Here is a 24,748-nt window from a genome sequence, read left to right as displayed (position 1 = left end):
TGATCACTAAAATCTATGTGTGGTTTAGGTTTTCAGATGCTAGAGAGTCTAACAGTTTCATTGTGAGCTTCAACAAATGGAGGTTCAGCCCATAGGGAAAAATTCACTTAACTTGTCCAGATGAAGCTGCAGAACAAACTGCCAGGGCAGCAGATACTCCAAGGAGAAATACTTGGCTCAACATTATCTGGAGTGGGAGATTAAGCTAAGGAGAAGGCAGTGGTTTCAGTCAGAAAGGGCTAAGATACTTTGGAAAGATGGAAATTTCTATTAAGGGGGGAAATGTGTTTTTTGTTGTCTTTGTTTTGGTTTTGGGTCTCAAAATAGGAGCGGAAGAAAGGAGAAACTTTTGGGAAGGAAAAAAATGCAGTGATTATGGTCTGGGGATTTCGGTGCTCTATTCCTGTGCTATTTGGCAGACCATTTTACATAGTCTGGGGGTCACATTTCAGTGATCTTGACTCTGTTAAGTTATAATAGAAAATCCTGAACAAAACCTTGCCTCCGGACTTTAACTGGGTCAGCAGCTTCTGGTGAGATCAGGATTTATGTTGTTGATTTTTGTGGTATAAATTTGCAGAGACTGTTAGTTGCACTTTCAAGTGTACTGTGTCTGAATCCAAAGTTAAGTATAGAGCTCAGCTCAGGAAGCTGCTTTTAGCAGTTTAGCCACCTCCTTGTTTTCACAGAATCACAGAATGCTTGGAAGGGACCTCTAGAGATCATCTAGTCCAACCCCCGTGCTCCAGCAGGGACACCTAGAGCACGTGGCACAGGGTGGCATCCAGGTGGGTTTGGAAGATCTCCAGAGAAGGAGACTCCACAACCTCTTTGGGCAGCCTGTCCCAGGGCTCTGTCATGCTCATAGGAAACAGTTTTCTCCCTGCTCCTGCCCTGCTTGGCACACCTACGGCACCTGCAGAGGTGGTGTGAGAGCAGGAGCAGGGTGATGTCTGGGCAACCTCTACTTATCAATTTTGGCTTAAACCTTAGGTTCATTTCTGCTTGCTGCAGTTTGTACCTGTTCATGTGGTATGTGCTGGAGCGGTTTGTGAGTAAGAATGTCATTAAAAAAAATGCTTGAGATTTAGCCTTTATTTAGCTTTGATTTTTTTTTTTTCACTGAACGCTTGGGGCGACTTTTTTTGAATCACTGTCTATATAGCCAGGCAAAAAGTCCACAACAAAGTAATGATAGAATTGTTACAGTTGGAAAAGACCTTCATGATCTTCGAGTCCAACCATAATGTAAGGAAGGGAATGAGTTTGACAGTTCAGAGAAACTGTGCTTAAAAAAAGAAAGGTGTGTGTATCTGCCTCTTCATTAAATGCCATATTAGTATTCATGAAATGCCCTCTTAGTATTCAAGCCTCTTAAAGCTTTAACAGTGTTTGCCTCCTGCAGATGGAAATTAGTACTGAGGAGCTCTGTTGAGAAACAAAAGAAATGTGCCACTAGACTTGGATCTTGGTTGCGTTTCTGCCTTTGCTCTCAATCATTTCCAGCAGCTCCTCCTGTTTTATCAGGAGGGAAAAGTGGAGCCTACCATGGTGGAGCCTACCATGGTGGTGCTGTCAATGCCGTGTGCACACCCTGTTCCTGTAGTGATCATGCAGGGCTCTGATTGAGTCTGATTTGATTTTACATGCCTCAACTGCGCTATAATCTGCCCATAGCTGCTTAATTTTGTTTTCCTACCTAACAGCAATAATGGGAGTTAGGTTATGATGAATGTTTGCAGTGAACTTTGGTATAATAGCAGTGAGTTGGCTTGTATTTTTTTGTCAGAGTAATTTGTGTCTGCCTTGACTGTCTTAGTATCTGGCACTGTGCGTTTTACTCATCACATAGATTTCAGCATTCCTTTATTTCTGTTTAATTCAGTGCAAGTTTTTTATTTTATTTTATTTATTTATATCCACAGGAGAAATGTGGCTTAGTTTGTAGTCAAAATTTATCATGTATCTTCTACTTAAACTGTTTTCTGTTCAGATGGTGACCAAAGCTGAGCATAGAGCTCAAAGTGAGTCTTTCAGTAGAGCCCAAACATTATAATAGATTCTGAAGGTATTTTCCATGTACATAGTCATATTAAGTTTTTTTTCCCCTCAAATTACTGCACTTGTGGTCTTAAAATTTTGCTGACTGCAATTGGAGGAACATTTTTCCAATGATCTTACAGTTCAGTCTGTCAGTGTTTAATGACTAATTCGGTGTGCCTTTTTGTCATTATTTTGCTCTTGTGACTTCCAAAAAGCTGTGTTTTCTCCTCCACCATTTGGATCTATGTAACCTCAAAGATTATTCTAACAGTGAAAAGACTGTATTTTTCTTTAAAATTCTATTGCTGCTGAAGTATTACAGTGATTTATGTCTGAAAAAAATAGTAGTGTAAATCTACTTGCTCCTTTATAGTAATTAACTGATCTCAAAACTTGTGCATCAATTTATACTTGTGTGTCAATAGCTAAGTAACCTTTAACTATAAGGAGCAGCCATCCAGTTTTATTTTTCCACTTACTGTTGCTTAACCAGTTCGTATTTCATAACAAGTTTTCTTGCTTAAATTGATATAACCTTATTAAAAGCATTGCAAATGAGCCCATTAATGTCTGTTTACTGAGCTGCATCCGTGGTGTAATCTCTCTTTAGGATTTGTGAGGCAATTTCTTTTTTCAAATTGGATTATAGCAAAAATACTCTACTGTTGGTGTGCCTGCTATGAAGGGAAGGCTCGTTAAGGCAGTAATTCTCTTGAGGTTTTCCTTTTTCATGATCGGGCAAGGAAAGGCAGTAATTTTTCAGTTTTTCAAGAGCTATGATTGCTAAGGCAACGTATCGCTGTCAGGAGCAGCCACGAGTGTATGTTGGCACAGGCGCAGCACAGTGCTCCGCAATGCACCGTACCAGCGCCTCAGCAAGTCCGTAACCTTATTTCCTTTTTGCCATCCCTCCCTTCAGTGAGGCTTTGGTACGCAGGTGCGGAGAGCTGGGGCAAGACAGCCGCCTTGGGGAGACTGTGGAGTAACTTTACTTGCACACAAACCTTTTTGCAGCTTTTCAGGTATAATGTCTGTATGATCCAGTGTTTCATCAACACTTTTTTTGGCTCTGTTTTCACTATTTTCCTTTTTTTTTTTTTTTAAGATTTTTTTTCTCTTTTAAAGATTATGTATGTTGTTTGGCTGCCCAATGTATAAATCGGCAAATCTTGAGTGCGTGCACTGAAAGCATGAATTTTCTTTGGGTGGATGTTCATTATAGCCCTATTGCTGTTCTCCACAATCCAAAGAAAGCCTGCATTCATAAGGATTACTACATCTGTGAAGGATGAAGAATAAGTAGGAATGATGAACTTCAGTGCTGGTGAATGGATGGATTGTCCCAGGATTTTGTTCACTTGGCAGTCTCTTGTGATCTATTTTGGCTGGCAAAAAGCATTAGCTTTAGATAACTTAGCAGTTTTAATAAAAGCATTAAAGAGTAGTGAGAGAGAATATATTCCAAGACAGTATTTGATCTACTGGCGTATCTCAAGTGTGATTTTGTTGTTTATTTCTCGCTAAAAGCTCCTAACTTTAGATTTTAATTCTACTCCTATTGCTAGCTCTACTTGTCACCCTGCACATACAAGATGCTACTTGTGATTCTGAGGGGGTGCATTATGTTGTACCAAAAAGCACTGAAAAAAAAGGACAACGTTATCATATAGGATGAGGATTAGGTGATTTTGGGGGTCTGAAATGATCTTTGATCTCCTAATAAATAGAAATAAATAAATAGAAATAAATAAATAAATAGAAATAATAGCTTCTATATAATAGAATACATAGATAAAATAAATAGAATAGTAACTTCTATGCTTTGCAAGCATTTTGACTCCGCTTTGTTGCCTCTGTCCTGTGCCTTTAGCCTCTAGTGGCGGTCGGCATTAGCTGAACGCTCTGCGCAATGCTCTGACGAAGCTGTTGAGCGGGTCTGTCCTCAGTGGTATTAGTCTCCTCTAATTACAGTGATCAGGAGTAAATGGCCACCGGGCAGTTGCTGCACTGTTACATAAGGCGCGTTGCTTCCTAAAGCTCCAAGCACAGAACGATTAAATAACAGCTCGTGTTGTCCATGTGCCCCTGATAGACCAACGTGATTTTAAGTGCTGCACCTGCAGGAACTGAATAGAATATCTGGGGCCCCCTGTTAGCATTGCCTTATTTATGCCTTCAGTGTGAATATTCTTGTTCTATCTTTTCATGCCTTAGTGGGTTTCTGAAATGCCTTCACTAGGGAATTTGGGACTTTGGTTGTTTTGGCTGAGTTAAGAGCAAAACCAAAGACTCCAGGTGGTCCTATGACTGCTGAGGTGGCAAATGGTGGCAGTACTTGCCAACCTCAAGACCTTCACCAAGGCAGACTTGAGCATAGAGCAATGTACTTTCTGCAGCTCTCTATTAATGCACCTGTGTTCATCAGCACGACTGATGGAAACAGTGGGACTGCATTTTCTAACATCAGGGTAGCTATGATCAGTGCTGATGCAAGTTGATGATTGGGTATTTGTGCTGCTGCGTAGTAATAGCTGCAACACAGACCTCTTTCTCTGCTGTCGCTTCTTTTATTCAGAAGCCTTGACTCACTTTTCAAAACCCTTTAAAATATGTTAAATGAAGGTGTTGTGTTGAACTCTTGCAGTATACTGAATTTAAAGCATAGGCATTAATAAGGACATGACTTAAGCCTGGCAAAATAACTCAAATTTTATTTGAAAGAAATTGCCTTGCCTTTTTTAGACATTTCCTTAAAAATAGGAAGTATGAAATGTAATTTCTGTTATAAATGTCTTTTTCTGCTTTTTATTTGAGGAAAAAAAAATTGCTTCTTGCAGAATCTGCCTCAACATTGAGAAGATACCACTGAGACCACTCAGTCCATCCGTGTTGAACTGAAAACAGTCTCGAGTCTTGTTGACATCTCTGCAATTTGTCTGGCCTTAATATTTAATGAGTCTGAGCCTCTGGTCTCTAAGTGGTAAGAAGTGGTGCTTCAAAAAACTGCCTTGCGGCTTTGCCATCGTTCTCCTCAGACTTAAATTTAGAGGTGGGCTTGCAACTCCGTGTCTGAGGGATAAGGCTGGAGATGCAATAGAGGCAAAGCTCCTTTCAGCAGGGAAATGAGAGCAGTCACAGCTGTGGATAAAGGGCTGCTGGAAAAGGTGGGGCACCTCCATGAGGACAAAGCTGTTGTTTTTTCTTCCTCCTCCAGCTAGGAGGTGTAGGGAGTCTCAGGGAAATACGGAGTCTGGATAAACTGGTTTAGGCATTGTCTGCCACAGTTAAGACACTTTATTTCCAAGCTTATGAGTCAGGTTATCATTTTCTCTTTGAGTACAGAGGAGTCAATTTTCCAGATTGCTGACAGGTTCACACAAATCTTATTTATAATGAAATTATAATTGGCATTTGTTCATCCCCTGCAACCTAGAGTTGTAACCTTGTAACCTAGAGTTGCTAAGCTCGAGTTGGGAGGCTGCTGTTGAAATAGCAGCCTTTTCTGGCATTCACTGTAAGACTTCTGGATTATTTTTGGTATGTGAAGGTAGTTTCTTGCAATTGAAAAGTAGTGCTCTAAGTTACACTTTTGATTTGGTAGCTATTATTTCAGTCTTCTGAAACTCTTCCTCCCAAAAAATTATTCTTTCTTTATTTTTTGACCCACAAAAGTAGCTTTTTAGGTTTCAAAAGTGATTTTTAGCAAGTAGCTTTCAGCTGACATCTAAATGAAAAAACAACAACAAAAATTTCTAATTTTTCTGGGGGATTGAATTAAAACTTGATTTTTTTTTTTCCTTTACTCATTTATGCATGAAATTTGTATATAGTCTCAGATGATCTGCTTTTATTCCTAACATGTCCTTAGAGTTTGAACCTGTGTTTGAGCTTTGAAATATCTGATTGGTTTGTGAGACTTCAGTGCTTACACTTGGACATAGATTTTTATTTTTCTCTTTGTCAGTTGATTACTATTTTTCCCCACCTATCTCAAAGTACTATCTAAAAGATAAATGTGTGGAAGCTGTTGCAAAGTGCTAATGGCTTTCAAAAGGCAAATCATTAAGTAAGAACACTTTTCTTGAAGTGCATCAAACGCTTTCATGTTTGCAAAAATTCAGCTTCCATTTACAGCACTTCTATGTGTTTCTGTTATTTACAAACTACCCAGAGCAGATCCAGGGTCAGCCATAAATGAGCTCAGTTGTAATACTGTTAAATACTATTTAAAAGGTAGCAGAGACCCAAAGGCTCCTTCAGTTTTGAGGAGGTAGCAAAAATTGGGCTGAATTGAGCTGTTGGACTGAAAATGCTTACAGCCTCAAACATTCTGGGATTAAAGGAAAAGTTATCTTCTGAGTTAGGGCCCAGAGTGGGGATGAGAGCGTCAGGCAAGCATAGGCTTTGGCTAGTTTTTCTTGCTAGCTTTGTAAGCTTGGGTGTGTGGAAAAGGATGATGCGACAACTGTTTCCTGATGGCTCTGGATAAGCACCATTTATTCATCCTAGTAGTGTCTTGGATTAAGTTGTACAAATTGTTTTATCAAAACTGAACTTGGTGCTGGAGGCAAAATGGAAGCTTACAACGAGCGTTCACCTCCAGTGAAGCCAATCTGCAGTCCTTGTGGGCTGAGGTAACTTCCCAAGGTGTGGGTTGTAAGGATATTTAGAAGTGCACATATGAAGTGGTGACCAATCTTGGAGTAACTAAGACTTGAGGTCTCAAGAGATGTCTTTCCAAGAGACCAGATAAACATCCCTGTCAACCATGTTGTCTAAAAGCAATAATGATTTTAAAAATGAAAAGCTTGTTGTAAAGGCTTGCATTTTCTCTGAGGGAAACTTTTTTTGGACCATCTTGGTGCATTTAGGTTTTCTGAGCACTCAACTGCAAGGTGATGAAATCAGTTATAAACACAAACCAATGTTTTGAAGGGGTTGTCTGTTTTGTGGTAGGTGTGGGATAGAGAAAATGTTCTGTGTTATATTGAATGTTACGACTGGTATGTGGATTACTCTGTCAAGCATTTTGTTAGTTTAAGAAAAGATTGTATTTGGAGAAGTGAAAGTGAAGTGAAGCCAGAACTAGCTGATGCAGGATCTTATTTCACCTGAAAAATCTAAGTGGAAAAGTAAAGTAAAGAGGTCGTGAAAGTGATGCCTGAGCAGTAATGTGGTTGGTGAATTAAAAAAAAAAAAAAAAAGCGTATGCAAAAATGGTAAAGGGCTTGCTAGTATGATGGGCAGCAGTACTTCCTTCATGACCTACTTATTCTCTGTTAGCTTGCATGTGTGGGTGCAAGTCAATCCCTTGCCCTCTAGTTTTACAGAAAGTGGGAGTTGTTAATGTTTTCTGGTGGCAAATGTCTAAGTTACTGGCTTTTTTTATATACACACAATATGCTATTTAAAATTTTTAGATGCAATTGTTGAAGTCAATGTAACTGAGCTAGTTAGATGTAGTTACCCCCTTATGATTGCACAGGCAAAGATCATGTCACACAAAACAATGCCACAAATTGTGGAGGATGTTGTGGTGATGAGTGCCTGAAGCAGCCCTGAAAGTGCAGTGCTATAAGGTGGGTGAAATATAATGAGTCTTTTGGCCTTGGGCCCTCCTGAAAGGGTATCTACTCATTCTGGGGAATAAGAAGTGCTTTGTGGTGATTAGTTTGCATGTGGAAAAAAAGGAAGGGGGTTTTGCTTGCTTTGTCAAAACAGTAGGTATGGAAAACCTACAGGTTCAATCTGAAAATCCGATTTTTGTTCTTGAAGTTATATTTGTTCAAGAAGGCAGAGAGAAGTTTGTGGGAATTCCCTGATGATGATGGTTGAGATACTTGCACGCATGTAAAATGGCCAAGCAGATGGGAGCAGCCTCCTGAAGTGCCTGTGCTGTGACTGCCACTGTAAGTGAAGAGCAGCCTTTGGAAGGATATTTCACCCCTCACCTTTTCTGTCCCGCTGCCAGGAGCACTACCCTTGCAGCCCTGTAGCATTAGCAGCTCTTCTGGCAGCTGGGTAGAGGACAGATTCTTCTGTGTAGCTGGGGCTGGCTGCTGTTAAGCTGTAATAAATCTGGTTTTATTTGGTCTCACCCACAACGTTTGGGCTAGGAGGGCATTTGAGATCAGAGGTTCTTGATCACTGGTGAGAATTCTAGGTTAGGAATGAGGTGGTGCATAGAGGAGAGCTCAGTAACTGTGGCTGCTTGGGCACCGGGCCAGCACTCTTCACACTGAAGGGCAAAGAGATAGTGAAAATAGCAGCTGAGGACGCGTCTGAGCTTTAGCAGAGTGGGCAAGGAGGCAGCAGTCTGTAATGGGTGCAGAGCAAGAAGGTGACTGGGACTCGCAGGGTGGGTGGGTGAGGTGGCAGTAAGGCAGAACTGATACCAGTTTAGGGGAAGCAGGAAGGTGATAACAGGCTGCTTGGATTGGGAAAGTCTCCCTGGGAGACGCACAGCGAGCATCATGGAGCTGATGTGGGTTTGAGGTGTTTTTCTTTTGGAACTCTAAGCACAGTTTCTTCTCTGGCTCATGAGTATGGGTCGGAAAGAAGGAAGTCTCATAAAGCTGCTCATGCACTACAGGCTTCAGCAGAAGTCATTTGCCTGCTTAGTACAGTTAGTACTAAAATGACTATGTTTAAGGGAGAAAAGGCAGTCTTCATGAAGTGGGAGTGACTCCCTCCTGACGTGTGAGGCAGGATGTGTGTCTAGTGCCAGCAGGTTAGCTGGTGTAGAGTGGGAGTGATCAAGCACTGTGCTGGGTTTGCGGGAAGGCAATGGCAAGATAGGTTTTCTGTTGGGATATTGGAGGGAGGGGAATTGTACTAATGACTTCGGTGATCAAACATAATGAACTCAGCAAAGGTGGCAAGGTGACAGCTCTGTGGCTCTGTCTCCTGGGTCAGTGCATCTCCTTGCAAGCCACTGACTTACCTCGTTGATTAGCACCAGCTGGTCTTCTGCCCGCAGCTACAGAGCCTGGGGCAAAAGGCAAAAAGGACTGCCTTCAGAATTCAGTCAACTTACACTTTATCTGACTTAGTTAGGAGACTGCTCTGTTGGTAAACGCATGTGGCTTGGAGCATGAAGACTTTAGGGGAGAGAGAAGCAAGTTCTCTTCAGACAACCCATTTGATGCATTTTTTTTTTTTTAGTGCAGTCACCTTGCTCAAACTTCTTTTTGTTCTTTTATTCCTAACACTTTGTTTGGGCTGCTGTCATAATGAGAAACTGCCTGAAATATTTGTTTAGGATTTTGGACTCTATATATCTCCATCACTTTAAACCTGTAAATGTTTGTTGAATGAGTGGAGGCCCAAGGCTGGAGTACTAACTGCCTTGCAGCTACAGAGCAGACTTATCTGCAGCTACCAGCTCTCCCTGCAGCTGTCATGGAGCCTTTGAAAGGAAGCCGAGGTGCAGAGATGGATCTCTTCCCTGCCCTTCCCCCTCCAGCCTCTCCTGTGTGTCACACACTCGAAATCAAGTGACGGTGTCAGCAAAGAGATTGCTGCTGCTTACTGAGCTGCAGCTGGGTTTCAGGTGGAGCCTGGCTCTGTGCCCTGGCGGATTAACAACCCCTCAGCTGGAGCTTGATGGCATGTGTGTATGGGGGGCAAGGAGCAGCATGTAAAACACTTAATGGCTGCTTTTAAGCTTGGAGGTTTCACTTCTTGCTAGTGTCTGAGTCAGGTGATATTAATGCAGTGGTTTTTGTAACAAGCAGCACGAGATTATTCTTTTTTGGACTCTGAGGAAGCCGTAGCCCCCAGTTTGAGATATGCCAGCCCTATCTACTATGTGTATGCAAGTCATGAGAAAAGCAGTAAGAAAGTAGAAAGGCAACAGAAAATCTTTGTATTTAAACAGTACTGCTGCTCCTTTGCCTGCTGGTGTGGTTGCAAAGATGCACAGAGGAAAGTACCTCAGTGTTCGGGCTGTTCATCGTCTTGGTTCCAAGTCTTTATTGAAAAAGCTCTCTTCCTGCAGCGAGGTGCAGTGGGTGCCCTGATAGGAAGGCACTTCCATACAGAATGGGGAAAGAGAAGCACAATGTGACCAAACTAATGTTTTGCCGTGGCCTGTTGCTGCTCACGGCTCTGGCATGTGTATGGCTTTCACTGCTCGGGGTGTTACAGCTAAGAACGAATGCTTCTGTTGCCGAAAGAACAAAGCACAGTTTTAAATTTTATGTGCAAAAATATTTGACAGCACATGTATTGTTACATCTGTGTTACATGAAACAAGGTTATGCAGTGAATGAACTTGAAAGCCAAGGAGCACGGAGGGTTGAGATCAGTTACAGCCTCTAGCCTTCTTTGTAATCTCTGGTGAATATTTGTCCTTTTTATAACTGTGGTATCTTATTTCTTTAAGTTAAGCGTCCCTCTAAATTGTTTTATGTGGTTTGTCCTTGTCCAGTGAATCATTGCTAAAATTGGGAAACTGGTCGGGAACTCTGACTCATAGTCCCGTGTTTGGACAAGAGGCCACGTTTTGACCACAGGGTAGTTTTCTTCTAGGGCTAAGCTTTCAGTTAGGCTGACAGTCTTATGGGTGTTTTCCCAGCTCAGTCTTTTTCCTGAATGTTGGATTGTGGAGGAAATTCAGGGCAATTTTTTCCTACTGACTGTCATGTTGTGACAGACTCTGTGATTGTCATCTTGCTAATAGCTTTTGCTTATTTGCCGAAGTTATTTAGAACACCTGGATTTTTCTGCAGTTATAACAGTTCTGTGTGAAACTTAGTAATTTTGAGTGACTGCTGCCACCAGCAGTGACTGCAGGCATTTGGCAAGCAGTCTTCTGTTTAAGCTAGTTGCATTTTTAAATTATTTTTCTTCTTATCTTTACCTTTTTCTTTAATCGTATCTTCAGTAAGTTGCCGCATGCTCTAATGCATTATGTCTGCCTCTTTGTATATGGCTCATCAATTCTTTTCCAAGTGTATCACTACATATATCCTATGAGTATATAGATCATGATATAATACTGTGATAAAAATGTAGTTCCCCTAGAATAGAAGTGAACAACCAAAATGGTTAGGCTGAAGGCATTTTTGATCACTCCAGCCATTCTTGCAGCATTTCTGGAACTCGGAGCCCGAGGGATGTGCATGGTATGTGTGTGGCCACGCAGTGCCAAGTGTCAGGTTAACTCATTGGCTTTATGCTGCCAGTGTCCTCGACACTTTTTTGAGTAATCCTGAACTAAACCATCATACTGCTAGGAGAAGTTGATAGTTCTGAGGGCATCCCTACCCAATTAGCACTAGTAAAATATATGAGAATGAGGTGGCTCTCTGCTTCGCATAGGAACAGGGCTTCTGTCTCAAGCTGTGAATTGGCTGAGGATGCTCTTACAGCTTGCCTTCTGCAAATCCATAAAAATGATTATGACAACTCCTATTTCTTTGAGTGATTGCACAGGCATTCCTAAATTCATGTTGTAGTTACTGCAGTTCATCTAGATGCAAGGACACTGAGTGGCAAGCAAATAGTATGAAGATGGTGGCTTGTTAGCTCTTCTGTAAAGTTCTGATTTGATTAGTTTAAATACAGCGTTACTGGCTCTGTTCTGGATCCGGAAAAGCTCTTGAATAATTTTATTTGTAAGAAGATTTGAAACTTCCTGATAAATTGTTATCAGATTTGAAGGTATGGACTCCAAAGGTCAAGGCTGAGCATATCCGAGGAAAAATGCTTCCTCTGTTGGTATTTTACATAATATAAAATAATGCATTACAGCTGTGGTAACTTGATGCGTATATATGAACATCCTATAGTAAAATAAGCGTATAGCATACACTTATAATAAAATTGTTGTTAGTATTGTGTATAATTATTAGACCTTTGCCTTGTACGTGGAAGCACAGTTTTCCTTCATCTTTCTTGACAAGTTTTTCTTCATCTTTTGTTTCTTGGTCATCAAGCTGGTAAAAAGTTTAATTTGTGAATAAAGAGGAAAATTTTAGACTTTTAAATATTACAAAATCATTTTTACATTTCTATTGTATCGTTTTTCAAAAGCAAACAAGTATTTCACCTGCCATTACCTTGAGTCAGTAGGAAACTGGTGTCTAAAATCAGCTACTCTGCCCTTTTCTTTGCTGGGGTAGGCAGGTTGTGAGATTGGGCCTTACCTCTGATTGCGTTGCCTGACTTGACAAACTGGGCAGCGATTTGCCTATCAGTAGGCAAATGAGCTGGTAGGCAGTGATTCAGTATCAGTATCAAAACTTCTATTACATTAGAAGAGAAAGAACAGACTACTAACCAGCTGCTCCTCTGTTACTGTAGCACAGCAGCTGCTTGGTGTAGCTGTAGCATTAGCAGCACACAAACATCTCTTGGTATCCTTTCCTGTCTGCATCCCAGAGGGGAAGTTGCAGTCCTTGTTCCTCTCTGACATAAAAATTCAGAATCAGCAATGCTGTCTGTGGTTTTAAAAAAAAAAAAAAAAAACCCCAAAGCCCTAGAATCCCTGACATAAACAGAGCTGCTTTTAAAGCAGTCTTTGCAATATAAAGTGCCTGTCTGAGGTGCCTATCTGAAGTTAACTAAAGAAGAAAGAGTGCGAATCATTGAATAAGGTACATTGGAAGGGACGCCTCGAAGTCCTCTCCTACCCTTTGCTCAGGGCAGTCCCAAGAGATTAGGTTGCTCAGGACCATGTTCAGGCAAGTTTTGTTTATCTGCAAGGGTGAAGATAACAACTCTCTGTTCTGGTATATACCTACTTCGTAGTTTTGGGGAGTTTTTTTAGTTCCTGTATTTGATCAGCTTTTCCCGTGCTTCAGCTCATTTGTTACTTCTAGTCCTAATCACTGCAATTCTGAGACATCTGTCTCGCTGTTTCTATTTTTCCAATCAGGTAGCTGTAGACAGCAGTAAAATCTCTACCTATCTCTTCTTAATGCTAAATTGCAGTTAACATAGATTGCACTGAGCATGCAATTAAAACTTCTGTATTCAGTGCCTCCTTTCTTTTACAGGGAGCATAAAAGAGAAGAAATGATATTGAAAGAAACTTAAGTTACACACTGGTTGGATGTACCTGCAGTTGCTGAAACCTGTTGATTATTGAAATGCTATGAAATGGCATATTGTCAGATTGATGCTGACTTTGTCCAACTTCATTTGTTTTATTAGCACTAGTGATTCTCTTAAATATATATGTATATTCTTATGCTTTTTCATGCTTTATTTAAAGCCATATATATGTTTTTGCCCATTACACAATAAGTAGCATGCAGGCAAGGTATTGAGCCTTGTATGCTTGATGTGTAAGAAGTGAGAATAGAAGTTACACATAGGGCATTACATATTAATTTTTGAGATAATTCTTTCTGAGACTGTGCTGTGAGTGCTGACATAATTGCCCCAGCAACAGTTGGTGGAAAGCAAGACTATTCTCAAATTTTGAAGGTTCTGTAACCCGTTTACAGCTTTTCCTTTTCTGACAGTCTTGCAGTAAAAGGCAGCACTAGATCAGTGGCCCTAGAGGTTTCCTTCCAGAGCTGAAGTGTTCCAAGCAAATATTTGCTCTGTCGATCCATGTTCTTCATTAGCTCTTCAGCAGGCAGCCCTTATGGTGAGGAAGTCGCTTCAAAGTCGAGCACTATTTAGCCTTCTTCTCCCTCACCTCCATGTAGGACAGTGCTGTACTCGATTTGGCTTATACTAACATGCTAGAAATTGCTGCTAGACTAACACTAGCCATCTGGGTTTGTCCACCGAGCCGTTCTAAGTCTTTGAAGCTGCAACACTGACCTTCCAGAATTGCTTTAAGTAAATTATCTAGCAAGAGTATGAAGGATGAACATGTCTTCCTGTTAACACGTAAGTTCCAGTGTAGAGCTTGAAAGGGCATCCGTTCTGAAGTTATAAATCAGAGTGTTTGCTTTGCCTGAAAACTGTTCAGATTTTTTAATTATTTGGGTCCTCTGAGGGTTGAGTAAATCTGTAATCTTTCTTAATGTTGCTTCATTAGGTGAGAACAGAGTGTAGAAACCGTTCAACTCCAGGAACTTCTTGGCACGTGAAAGCCATCTAGTAGAAAAATGAAGATGATTCTATACAGCTTTCCCTGAAAGACTTCAAATGGTTTGGGATAAACATTAATGGTTTCCAGTTTTCTGCAGGTCACTTTGCTGATATCAAATGTGCTTAGTTGACACAACCTTAATTCAAAACCTATTGTTTGAGAACTGTATGACAACGGCACAGGCATTTGGCTGTATTTACAAGATCAGGGAGCTTTCCTTCTTCCAGCTCGTCTCCTGAACTGCCATGTGCCTAGTTTTTTGTGCTAATGAAGCTGGCCGTGGGATCCGTGTGGCCTATTTGGCCTCTTCTGCTTTCAGAGCTATTTCCATTTGAGACAAACCCAGGGTAGCTTTATCTGCTCGATTTGCACTTTGCCTTGGCCTGCTGCCACTGCTTCTGGTGACATCCTGCTGCCTTGGCACTCACCTCCTTGAGGAAAAGCTGTAGCTGCAAGCTGAGCTCTCGGCTGCATCCCCCTGTTATTGTTTTGCTGAGGTTGTGGTGGCTGGAGGTGTGGGATGGCAGCAAATGGCAGTGGTTGGCACTTCCTGGGGTGCCTAGTGCTCTGTGCAATGGCCATCGAATACAGGAGGAAAATGTATAAGAGGATTATATCCAATGCGATAGTAAGATTTTTCCATTGCTTTTGCAGTGAATTCATTGAATAATGGTCTTGTTGAGCCTAGAGCTGTTGCATCTGTCAGTTTTTCCCTCTAAGACTTCAATTTAGCCACAGTCTGGATCTGTCTTTGTGTGTCACTGTATGTATAGTCAAATTGGTACAATTTTCATTCTTCGGATTTACCACAGGATTTTTGACTGATCCCAATTAGCTCGGTTTTTAACATAGCTAATCTTCCTGATGCCTTAAGGAGAATGAAGTTCTGATGGCTTGCCTGATGGGGTTCATGGGAAACATCTCCCATGATTCTTTTTGATGCAGATAGCTTGGAGTTGAAAAGTTGTAATCTGTCATTTTGTACATAGCTGCATTTCTGTTGCATTCTGCGCAGTCGCTGTAGTTGTAAGATGTCCTGAGATCACTAAAAAAACATATTGTATAAAATTTCATAGCTAAAAGGTCACCATTTGATGAATGGATCTCTCCCATGTGTTCTCTGAGTATATACTGCTTGCCAACATGAATTATATCTTAACGGTGATTACTTTTTCGTGATCTTTTTGCCATAATGTTTTCCTAATCATAAAGGAAATGGGTTTAACTGTCCACTGGAGTGTCACAGCTAACAGAGCTTCTTCTGCTTGAAAGCTATTTTTTCCCCCCTCTTAAAGATAGGTGGACTTAAAGATGATGAGGGGTGTTCTTGTGTTTGACCTTTTCTCTTATAAGTTTGCTTGCCCTTTAGACTACCCCTTAATGAAAAAAAAAAGAAAAAGAAAAAGGCTTTTATCTTTATCGCATTTATTCCTCTGGTTATTATCTGCTGGACTTTTATTTGCTCCCTGGGGAAATAGATCTACAGATGCAGAGTGCAAGCCAGAGAGCGCAAAACTGGCGGTAGCTACTGACTTCTTGACAAAAGCATTTTTTTTTTTTAACCAACAAACATCCGTTTTCACCTTGGCGTTGTTTGGCCAAGGGGATTTGGGGTTTGTCATGGATTATTTAAGGGGATGGGGATTCTTAATGGAGTACGAGTTTGTGTCTGTGTTTCCATACCTCCTCTCAGCAGGACTGGAGTTGTAAGAGGGCGATGCTCTCTTTAGACCTCACGTGCCTCTCAAGCCTGCAGAGCTGGCCTGGTGCTTCCGCTAGCCTGCAGGATTGTTTTAAGACAAGCACAAATGCTTAGGCCTGTGATGCATCTCTCTACTATTGGTGCTTTCTAGGTGATATTTTTTTTAGACTGGCTGAGTTTATATATATATATAAATCTCAAGTTTCATGTGCCTTATGATTGCTCATTTCAGCCTGTGTTATGTTTGTGGAAATATGGATAATACTTGCCAAAGATATGCAGCTGACTCCTTGGTGTGTCATCTGAACTGTAATTCCCTCCTACTGAGAGTAGGAAACTCTGTCCCTCATGGTGTTTGCTTGCTTGGAATTACCAGGCAAAAAGCTGTATCACTGCTGCAGCTCCAAAATGCTACGGCAGGCAGGTTCAGCTAGGTTGTGGTCGTATGTTTTCAGCAGTCATTACTTTCAAGCCATGGCGTATCCACGCTGTGCTGTGGTATATCTGCATGGGTGTAGATTAAAAGTGGTATGTACTTTATGTGTCTTAGTGCCTGTAGCCCTGCTCGGGGGTTTGCACTTTAGAGGTATAAATGAGAGTGAGGAAGACGACCCAGGTCCTTAAATACTAGTTGTCTCTTTAGGCAGCTATCAAATGTTACAAACTTACTACTAGCTGTGACGTTAGGGCCTCTCTTCCTTTGTAAGAAGCTGCTATTAACTGTTGGCTGCAGGATATGTTTATGATGCATGTAAGCTTGTAAGGTGCCTGCATTATGCCTCAGGGGACATTTGCACCTGGAAAGCTTGCAGCAGGAGGGGCAAGTCAGTCTTAAGGATCTCTAACTGTCTTCCAGGACTCATCGTTGGGGTCATCTTGAGATACGGAACTCCTTCGACCAGTGGCCATGATAAACCCTTCAGCTGCTCGCAGGAGAGCCGCCCATTCACAACCCTGTTGGTTAACATCAGCGGCAAGTTCTTTGAGTATACTCTCAAAGGGGAGATAAGCCCTGGGAAGATCCACAACGTGGAGCAAAACGACATGTTGCGAAAGGTGAGGGCAGACCTGCTGCCTGCCTCTTGCTTTGTGCCTGTTATCTGTTCTTCCCTCCCTGCCAACTGAGTGTTAGGTAGTAGAAAGTGTCTGTATTTCTGATGGTAACAACATTTCAAGGCTTAATTTGGAAGCACTAACTGCATTATTGCTACTAGCAGAGCTCTCGTCGTTACCTGTGTGTGATGCTTTCCCAGTTGGATTGATTACTTATCTAAGACTTAATGGATGTTGCTAATATCTGTAGAATTCACTAAGATTAGCTGTATTAGAAACATGATGCTTCCTTGCGTAACATAGTATAAGGAAAATTGATTACTGATTGTTTTTGGTGGTTTCTTTCCTAGAGTTTGTTTAATCTGTTTATTTTCAGGCAATAGTTACTGCTTTACATCCCCATAGTCCACCAAATGAGGCAATCTGACAGTGGGAGTAGAATTCATCTGGCCAACTAGCTCATATCTACTATTCGGCTTCAACGGCAGGAATTAAACACCTTTGGCGTGTAGCAAAGGTAGACTTAGAGGTATAGGATTTGAAACTTTAGGTTTATAACCTAAAAATAATACTTTATACTGGCTTATAAAGAGATCTTAGGTGACTGCTGCTATACATCTGTCTGCTGTAGATATCTGACGTTAAATGAAATGAATGCCGTTCAGGGAGTGAGTGCACAGTTGTGTCCAGGTCTTAGGCAGTGGGTGAAGAGGGTGCATGGTTAATCTCACATGTGTGCAGGTCATCTGTCTGCATTTTAAATGTTGGTTTTGTCTCTTTTCTCAATTTATACTTTTTCATGGATATCTGCAGCTTCCACTGAGATGCTTGCAAGTGATGGATGATACTTCTTGAAAACCAGTCTCATGTCTGTGACTTGATTGGCTTGTAATGACTATGCTAGTAGCTAGCTAGCGTTTAATCTGCAAATTCATACAATATAATGATCAGCCATGAAAAGGGTCGTCTTCTCCAGCATAATATCTATTAGATTTTTGGGAGGGCAGGGCTGGGGGGGGGGCTGTTTTTTGGTTTATAACTTTAGAAAGGGACAGTGTTTGGGGACATTGCTAGACTATCATTGGTGACTGTATATATCTGTTAATCTAGTAGCTGCTTGTCATGAAAATCTGCAGGATTTTCTTTGTTGGTTTTGAAGGTTCAACCTAGCAACCTTTGCTATTTCAACAAGCAAAAATCAGCAAGAAAGGGGGGAAAAAAAAGAGAGAGAGAGAAAAAGACCTATTTATGTATCTGTTTCTAATTGAGGTTTCACAATTTATTTTTAGGTAACATTTGACCCAGAAGTTTTTTTCAACATTCTGTTGCCTCCTATTATTTTTCATGCTGGTTATAGCCTGAAGAAGGTAAGTATAATCAGTTTCTGAGGAAAATCTTTTTCTTTTTAATATGAGAACCATTGATCTATTCAGAAATGCAGTTTCTACTTCAACATGTCTTTTTAGGCAAGTAATAAATCTCAGCTGGCTAGATCAGACTTTTTAAGAAGAAAGGTATTATTTCTTACTCCAAATACTTTAAAATTTGTTTCCTCTTACTGTTTTTACTTTGTTCTTTTTCACACATTGTCCCTGATTAACATTTGTGTATTTAAATGAGGGAATGTCCTGCCGTGAGTCATTCTGATTGTTCTTGAATGGCCAAAATGCAGTAAGTTACCCTAAGAAGTGGGTACAGACCAATGTGTTTGAATGGCCATAGGCACAGATGGTGCTTTCGCTTGAAGATACCACAATTGCTAATGTGGTGCCAGCTTTTTCTTAGATTTGCAGCCAGCTCTTGTATTTATTTTATAAATTGTCTGGAAAGCTTCTTGTCAGTAAGCCATGGTTAGGATTTAAGACACTGTTCAAATTTGGTTCATTCAATTTATTGAAGTTGGATAGAATTTATATTGCAGTAACTGAAACCTTCATCTGGAACACTAGGGTTTTTCCACGTATTTCTCAACAATGTGCTGTCTGTTTTCGAATGGGCGATATCACTTGTTTAAATGAACGTGTACATTTCTTTCCTATTCAGAGACACTTTTTCAGGAATTTGGGCTCCATTTTGGCTTATGCCTTTTTAGGAACAGCAGTCTCTTGTTTTATTATTGGGTGAGTGAAATTTGTTATATCAGTTCCATTTTATATTGAAGTTTAAGTTGATAAAATAAATATACAGTCTTCCGAATTGCCTTCATTTTGTAATTTGTCTGTTAAATGATTTTATTTGTGTATTTCTGGACAAAATTCAAAGTTAAATTTTGCTGCGCATTATCTGATCTTTGGGAGATACACAAAAAAGCTCTGCAGTATGTGTACTGTGTTGAAAGAAACAGCATTGAGGGGGATTTTGGGCAAGAAAGCACTTCCTTTGATAGAAAAAAAAAAAACAATATGTAGGTTAAACATACTAATAGTGAACAGATTACATGCTTTGTTTACTGATTTTTAAATGATGGACTCTGCTCATGATGCAGAGTCAAGGGGAAAAGAGGAAAATTTAGTTTTAGCCTGTCTGAAGTGCACCAACTTTTTGAAATGCTCTCTCATCCTTTTCTCTCCAGGAATCTCATGTATGGTGTTGTGAAATTAATGAAGTTGGTGGGACAGCTGTCTGATAAGTTCTACTATACAGACTGCCTCCTTTTTGGAGCGATAATATCTGCCACTGATCCAGGTAGCTGAACAGGTTTTAATTAAAAAAAAAATGAATAAAAATTTTGAGTTTTTTTTTTTTTTAAATGAAAAACTGAACAGTTTTTAACAGTGTCCCCAAATGATTCCACTAGTAGGTTTGCTGACTGTGTAGCGCAAAGATGCTAACAGTAATTTTTATTTTCAGTTATGTTAGTATCTCTGATTCTCCTCTGTGTAATGCACAAAAATCCTGGGTGTTGTGAAAACTGTTCTTTATCAGACTGGTGCTGGGCTGGTATGATAATATGCTTGGGGAAGGATGTGTTTTTTTCTGTTTAAATAATTTATTTTTATTTTTTTTTAATAATAGCATTTTTTTGTGTGCATTAAGTCTAAGGCTGCAAATAGATGAAATTATTTTACTCTCAGGGTAGCAGGACTTTTGTGTAGCTACGTTGTTTACAACATCAGATAATTCTTGAGCTGTATTTGAGAGGAAGGTTCGTGTTGGGGGCTGGCTTCCCCCTCCCCCTTTTTGTTTCTTCCTTTTTCCTCCAGATGATCTCTATATGTTATAAATTTAAGCAGAATAATATTCTTCTGGTAAATTAATTAGAGGTTTTGGCATAAACCCTAGTTATCCTTCAAAGCAAAATAGGCTCGAACAGATGTCTATGCTTCAATTACAGACATTCATTCAATCAAATCAATCTGGAGGGCTAGTGTGCCTGGGGGTGGAGGGGAGGTCACGGTGAGGTATGAGGCTTTAAAACAGGTTGTTTGACATGCTTAGGGTTGGGTTGTGCAAGTGGGAGGTAGCCCCTGTGGTTGAGCTGAGCTCTGAACAGCAGGTGATTGCACCAGCTTTGTCTTTCTGCAAAGACAGGTCATACTCCTGCATAGGAACATCTTCAAGATTGCGGCCTTTCGCTTCAGACTGAAAGGCTTTTGAAAGGAGTGTCACAAAAATTGAGCAGCCTTGCCCTCCGGAGGCTCGGTGTGTGCTTTGGTGAGCACTTCGGCTTGTTAGCACTGTTTTACAGTGACTGAAGTAATAAGGCCATATGGGCTCTTCAACAAAACTTTTAAAGGTTGTCAGATGTGCACAGCTTCTGTTGCTTACCTTAAGCAGAACATACCCTGCAAAAATGATCCGGGGTTTTGGTAAAGGGCTTCGTCTACCCTCACTGATCTCGGGGATTTCCTCTAGTTTTCTACAGAAACCCACAGAGCCACTTTCTGTTGATAAGCATGACTAATCTGTTTCCCACTTTAATTTTCATCCTGTATGTCCGTTTCTAGGTTTTGTTGCCTTAAGCATACTGGAAAGCCTGCTCTGGCAGCCCACACCATAATCCTGAAGTCAACCAGTATGATATATGTTCATATGTATTTTTGTTTTCTTTTCTTTCTGTAGTTACCGTGCTAGCAATATTTAATGAGCTGCATGCTGATGTCGATCTCTATGCCCTTCTGTTTGGGGAGAGTGTTTTGAATGATGCTGTTGCCATTGTATTATCTTCGTAAGTAACTGCCTGAGCTTCTACTGTGAAATCACTGAATTGTTCTGTATACTTGTCTAAAGTTTAATTACTTTTGAAAAATGTTATTTTAAATTTAAATGGAGTATCTTCAACCGAATTAGTAAACATTGCAAACACTTGTTAAAATTCTTTATGCATATATGCACTGTAAAAAGAAAAGATTCCCCTTCAGCATGGGGATCCCTTCTTTTATACAGGCACCACTGTTCACAAAATAAAACCTTTTTGATGCCAGGTTTTAACTTTTCATTCTGCAACTCTTTCTAGATCTATAGTCGCCTACCAGCCAACAGGGGAAAATACCCATGCTTTTGATGCGGCAGCATTTTTCAAATCAGTTGGTGTTTTCCTGGGAATATTCAGTGGCTCTTTCATGATGGGAGCAGTGACGGGTGTTGTGACAGCTCTGATATCCTTTTTCATGTTTAGCTCTTCCAGACTGCATAATACATTCAGGTCTTAGCAGGGATCCCCTGTAGGAATGTTGACTCTAGCTTGTCCTAATCTGAGTGTGAAGATATGATAAATATTCACATCACCTCTGTCTTTATACAAAGCCATATAGGTATTCATAGAAATTGCCTTTTTCTTACGTAATTTCCTACATAATTCTGATGTTGTTGCAGTATCTGTTGTGCTGGCAAAATTTTAAAGCAAAGGAGAGACTCTAGATGGGTAAGTTCCAACATTATCTTCCTTTTTTGTTTAAGGAAGCAGTGTCTGTTACTGGGTCTGAAAGACAAACTCATAATAACTCGTGACTTGTTCTCCTGTCTTCAGCAAAATCTCTGATAATAGCTAGGTCAAACATTAATGGGTTCTTTGTGAGAACCTGACATTAACCTTTCTGCTGGAAGTCTAATGTTGAGCATCTTGGGTGAAACTGAACCTCTACCAGAGTTAACATCCTAATGTGATGTGCTTTGCATCCTGATGTGCTCTCAGGAAGCTGAGTCTCTCTGTTTGCTGTGAGCTCTGAAGCACTCGGGGAGCAGTTCCTGAGTTTGGCTTTTGGCTCAGGCAGAAGACCTTAAGCCTGACCTGCTCAAGGGATCATAATGCTACATAAGGGAAAAACTCCAATTCTTTGTTGCTATACTGGCTGGTGTAACCCCGTTTGTATGCCTCCCAGCTTGCTTTGGTCTGTCTAGACTTCTGAAAAATGAAGTAAAAGGGGCAGAATCTAATATCTTATATTAAATCTCTGAATGAACCTCTGACTATCTTAAGCAATAATGTTTCACCTGTATTTTTCTGTGCACTCACCACACTGGTTTGTCTGTTCATGTGCTGCATAACAAGAACACTTCAGGTACAAGGGGAAATGCTTTAATGTTCAGTCCCCAGCTGCACTGTTCCACTGTCAGTGTGATCCACAGCTGCGATTCTTAATCTGCATTTTAGGCTATCAGCCATCCACAGTCCTAGCTGGTCAGTGCTCTTGCTGTGTATTTGGCTTTCTGGCTGGCTACCAAGTAGAGCTAAAATGCATTCAGACCCATTTTATAGCATAATATTTCTGAAGCAGTGATTGCCTCTTGCTCTTTGTAGTCTGTGTGCTCAAGAGGAGATCATGAGGAGAGGGGAGGCTGTTCCCAAGGCGGCCTCTGGTTAAAAAACAAACAAAATCAAAACCAGCATATGTAATCTGTTGCTCAGTTATACAATTTTAATGACTCTTTGGGAAAATTATGTCATGTAATACTGTAGAAAGAAGCTATAAATGGGCATTTAATCTTTTCTTAGCTAATTAGAACCCATAATTTGTCACGAATGATGTTAATAGACTCTTATTGCAAAGAAATTTTCTGTTGTACTGTCATAACTGTAAAATAACTATAGCTGCACCTCTCTACCAATGAGGGGTTTAATAAATAGCTGACATAGTTACTCATGGCCTTTTTAAAACAGATGGGATACTTGGTTTGCAAATATGATGCAGATATTTTGCATGGACTCTTCTGGCTTTTAACAAGTTGTCTTGGCCACACTATCTGTGATTATTTTTGTAGGAGTGAGGGTAGCGTACCACTTCCTATTTCCTTTGTGAAATAGAGAGCCTGCCTGATTGGCCTGAAGCAAAGCAGAATGCTAAGGAGTCAAGAAAGACAAATGTCCTTGTGTTATGGTTCAAGTTAAAAAAAAATACAAAATAAAGATAACAATTCATATTTGAAATAACTTAATTTCAAATAACATTTTAGTTAACTGCAGCTGGATAATCTGAGCACTCAGTGGGACAATTGGCTTCAGTTGTTGCTCCAGTATGTGGTACCACCATGGTGTTGTCACCTGTTTGCCAAAATGAAACCCACAGACAAGTCAAAAAGCCAGGCCAGCAATAACTGCATCTCATCAAAAGTTCTAGTGTGATGGTTTTATGTGGAGGGGAAGCTACATGGAGAATAACCCTTACTGAGAATAAGTGTTATTTCTAGACATTAGTTATATTTCTAGTGTAATGCCAGCTTTTGTTTTTCTGAGAACTTGGACTTTCTTTTAACTCTACGTTCTGAAAAATGTATGCTGCAGTGTAAGTATATTTTTGAGACCCAATTCCCCTTGTTGAGTAGCTTAGAGAAACGGTAAGAAATAGATGCTGGGGGGAGGAGGTGGCGGTGCTCAGAGTTGCCGAGTGCTACAGAGACTGTCGCTGCAAGGCAGCCAGTTGCCTTCTCCTTCCTTTGCCTCTGCTGTTAACGGCTCATAGCGAACACCAGGTCCTGGGGTAGAGCCTGCAGCAGAGGAAACTTCCACTGACCCTCCTGGGCTACCCCAGCCTCACTGCAGAGGCTGCTGTGAGCCCCAGCCCTCTTGGAACCTGGGAATTTTCTTGTGGAAGTGATGCTGCTCATGGCCTTGCCATCTGTTTTGCCTGTTGAATTGCAACTCTCCAAATATTAGTTCGCATTTGTGTAATGCTGAAGAGAGCCCAGGAGAATGATGGTGGGTCATGGTGCAGCCACGTGTGCAACACGTGTCCATTGGAGTACTGGTTCCCTTCAGGTGGGGAAGGGGGAAGTGCTGCCTGCTTTGCTGTTTCGAGTGGTCTGGCTCTTCTCATGCCACCCTCCTGCTTGGATTTTGCAGATTTCACAGGCGGGCGTCATTAACAGCCCTCAGAAAGGTGAGGGATCCCTACCATTCCTGTTAGCACCTGGTTTCTTTCTGCATCTTCTAGTAGACATGTGTATTACACTCTGTACTTCAGATATTGTGAGCTGTACAGTGCTCACCTGCTGCCAGAGCAGTGATGGGTGCAGGTGGGGGAGCTGTACCATGAACATGAGAGCAACTGTCTTACAGTATACAGTGGGCGATATTTATTGAGACTTGTTCCACTTTTTCAACATATATATGAAATGGTAAATCAGTGTTTTGTTGTTTGAAGTTATTCAACTTGGCGCTCATGCAGAAGATGAGCTTGTTTTCTCTCACCCTGTCAAAGACTCAACTGTTGTGGTTGAACTGGCTCTTTCTCTAAAACACATCAATGCAGGGAGAGGGAAATACATTTTGCTGTAGGCAGGATTTCCTGTTTTACCTTAAAAGTACAGAAGTAACCGTATTTGCTGAAAAAATGACTTGTCAACAAATCTGAACAGAAATTCTGATAAATCTGTTTCATTATAGAGTTCCTGTAGTCAAGACCACCGCAATTTTAACATTTCTGAATGTGTTTTATAATTGAGTAAAGTAAAATAAA

At 40.7% G+C, this 24,748-nt stretch overlaps 1 protein-coding gene across 1 annotated transcript in view; it reads left to right on the top strand.

Annotated features, from left to right (window-relative positions):
- Positions 1-24,748, top strand: part of SLC9A7 (solute carrier family 9 member A7) — a 63,903-nt gene that overhangs the window by 12,625 nt on the left and 26,530 nt on the right. The window contains exons 2-7 of the mRNA XM_088521850.1: positions 16,657-16,856; positions 18,143-18,220; positions 18,897-18,973; positions 19,426-19,538; positions 20,916-21,021; positions 21,310-21,451. Of these exons, the coding sequence (XP_088377976.1) occupies positions 16,657-16,856; positions 18,143-18,220; positions 18,897-18,973; positions 19,426-19,538; positions 20,916-21,021; positions 21,310-21,451 (716 nt within the window). The remainder of the gene's footprint in view (positions 1-16,656; positions 16,857-18,142; positions 18,221-18,896; positions 18,974-19,425; positions 19,539-20,915; positions 21,022-21,309; positions 21,452-24,748) is intronic.

The sequence above is a fragment of the Tinamus guttatus genome, unplaced genomic scaffold (assembly GCF_059628265.1).
Source record: "Tinamus guttatus ecotype Peru unplaced genomic scaffold, ASM5962826v1 Tinamus_guttatus_pri_ptg000134l, whole genome shotgun sequence".
Classification (NCBI taxonomy): Eukaryota; Metazoa; Chordata; class Aves; order Tinamiformes; family Tinamidae; genus Tinamus; species Tinamus guttatus.
Note: the sequence above shows the minus strand (reverse complement) of the source record. Positions and strands in the feature narration are given on the sequence as shown.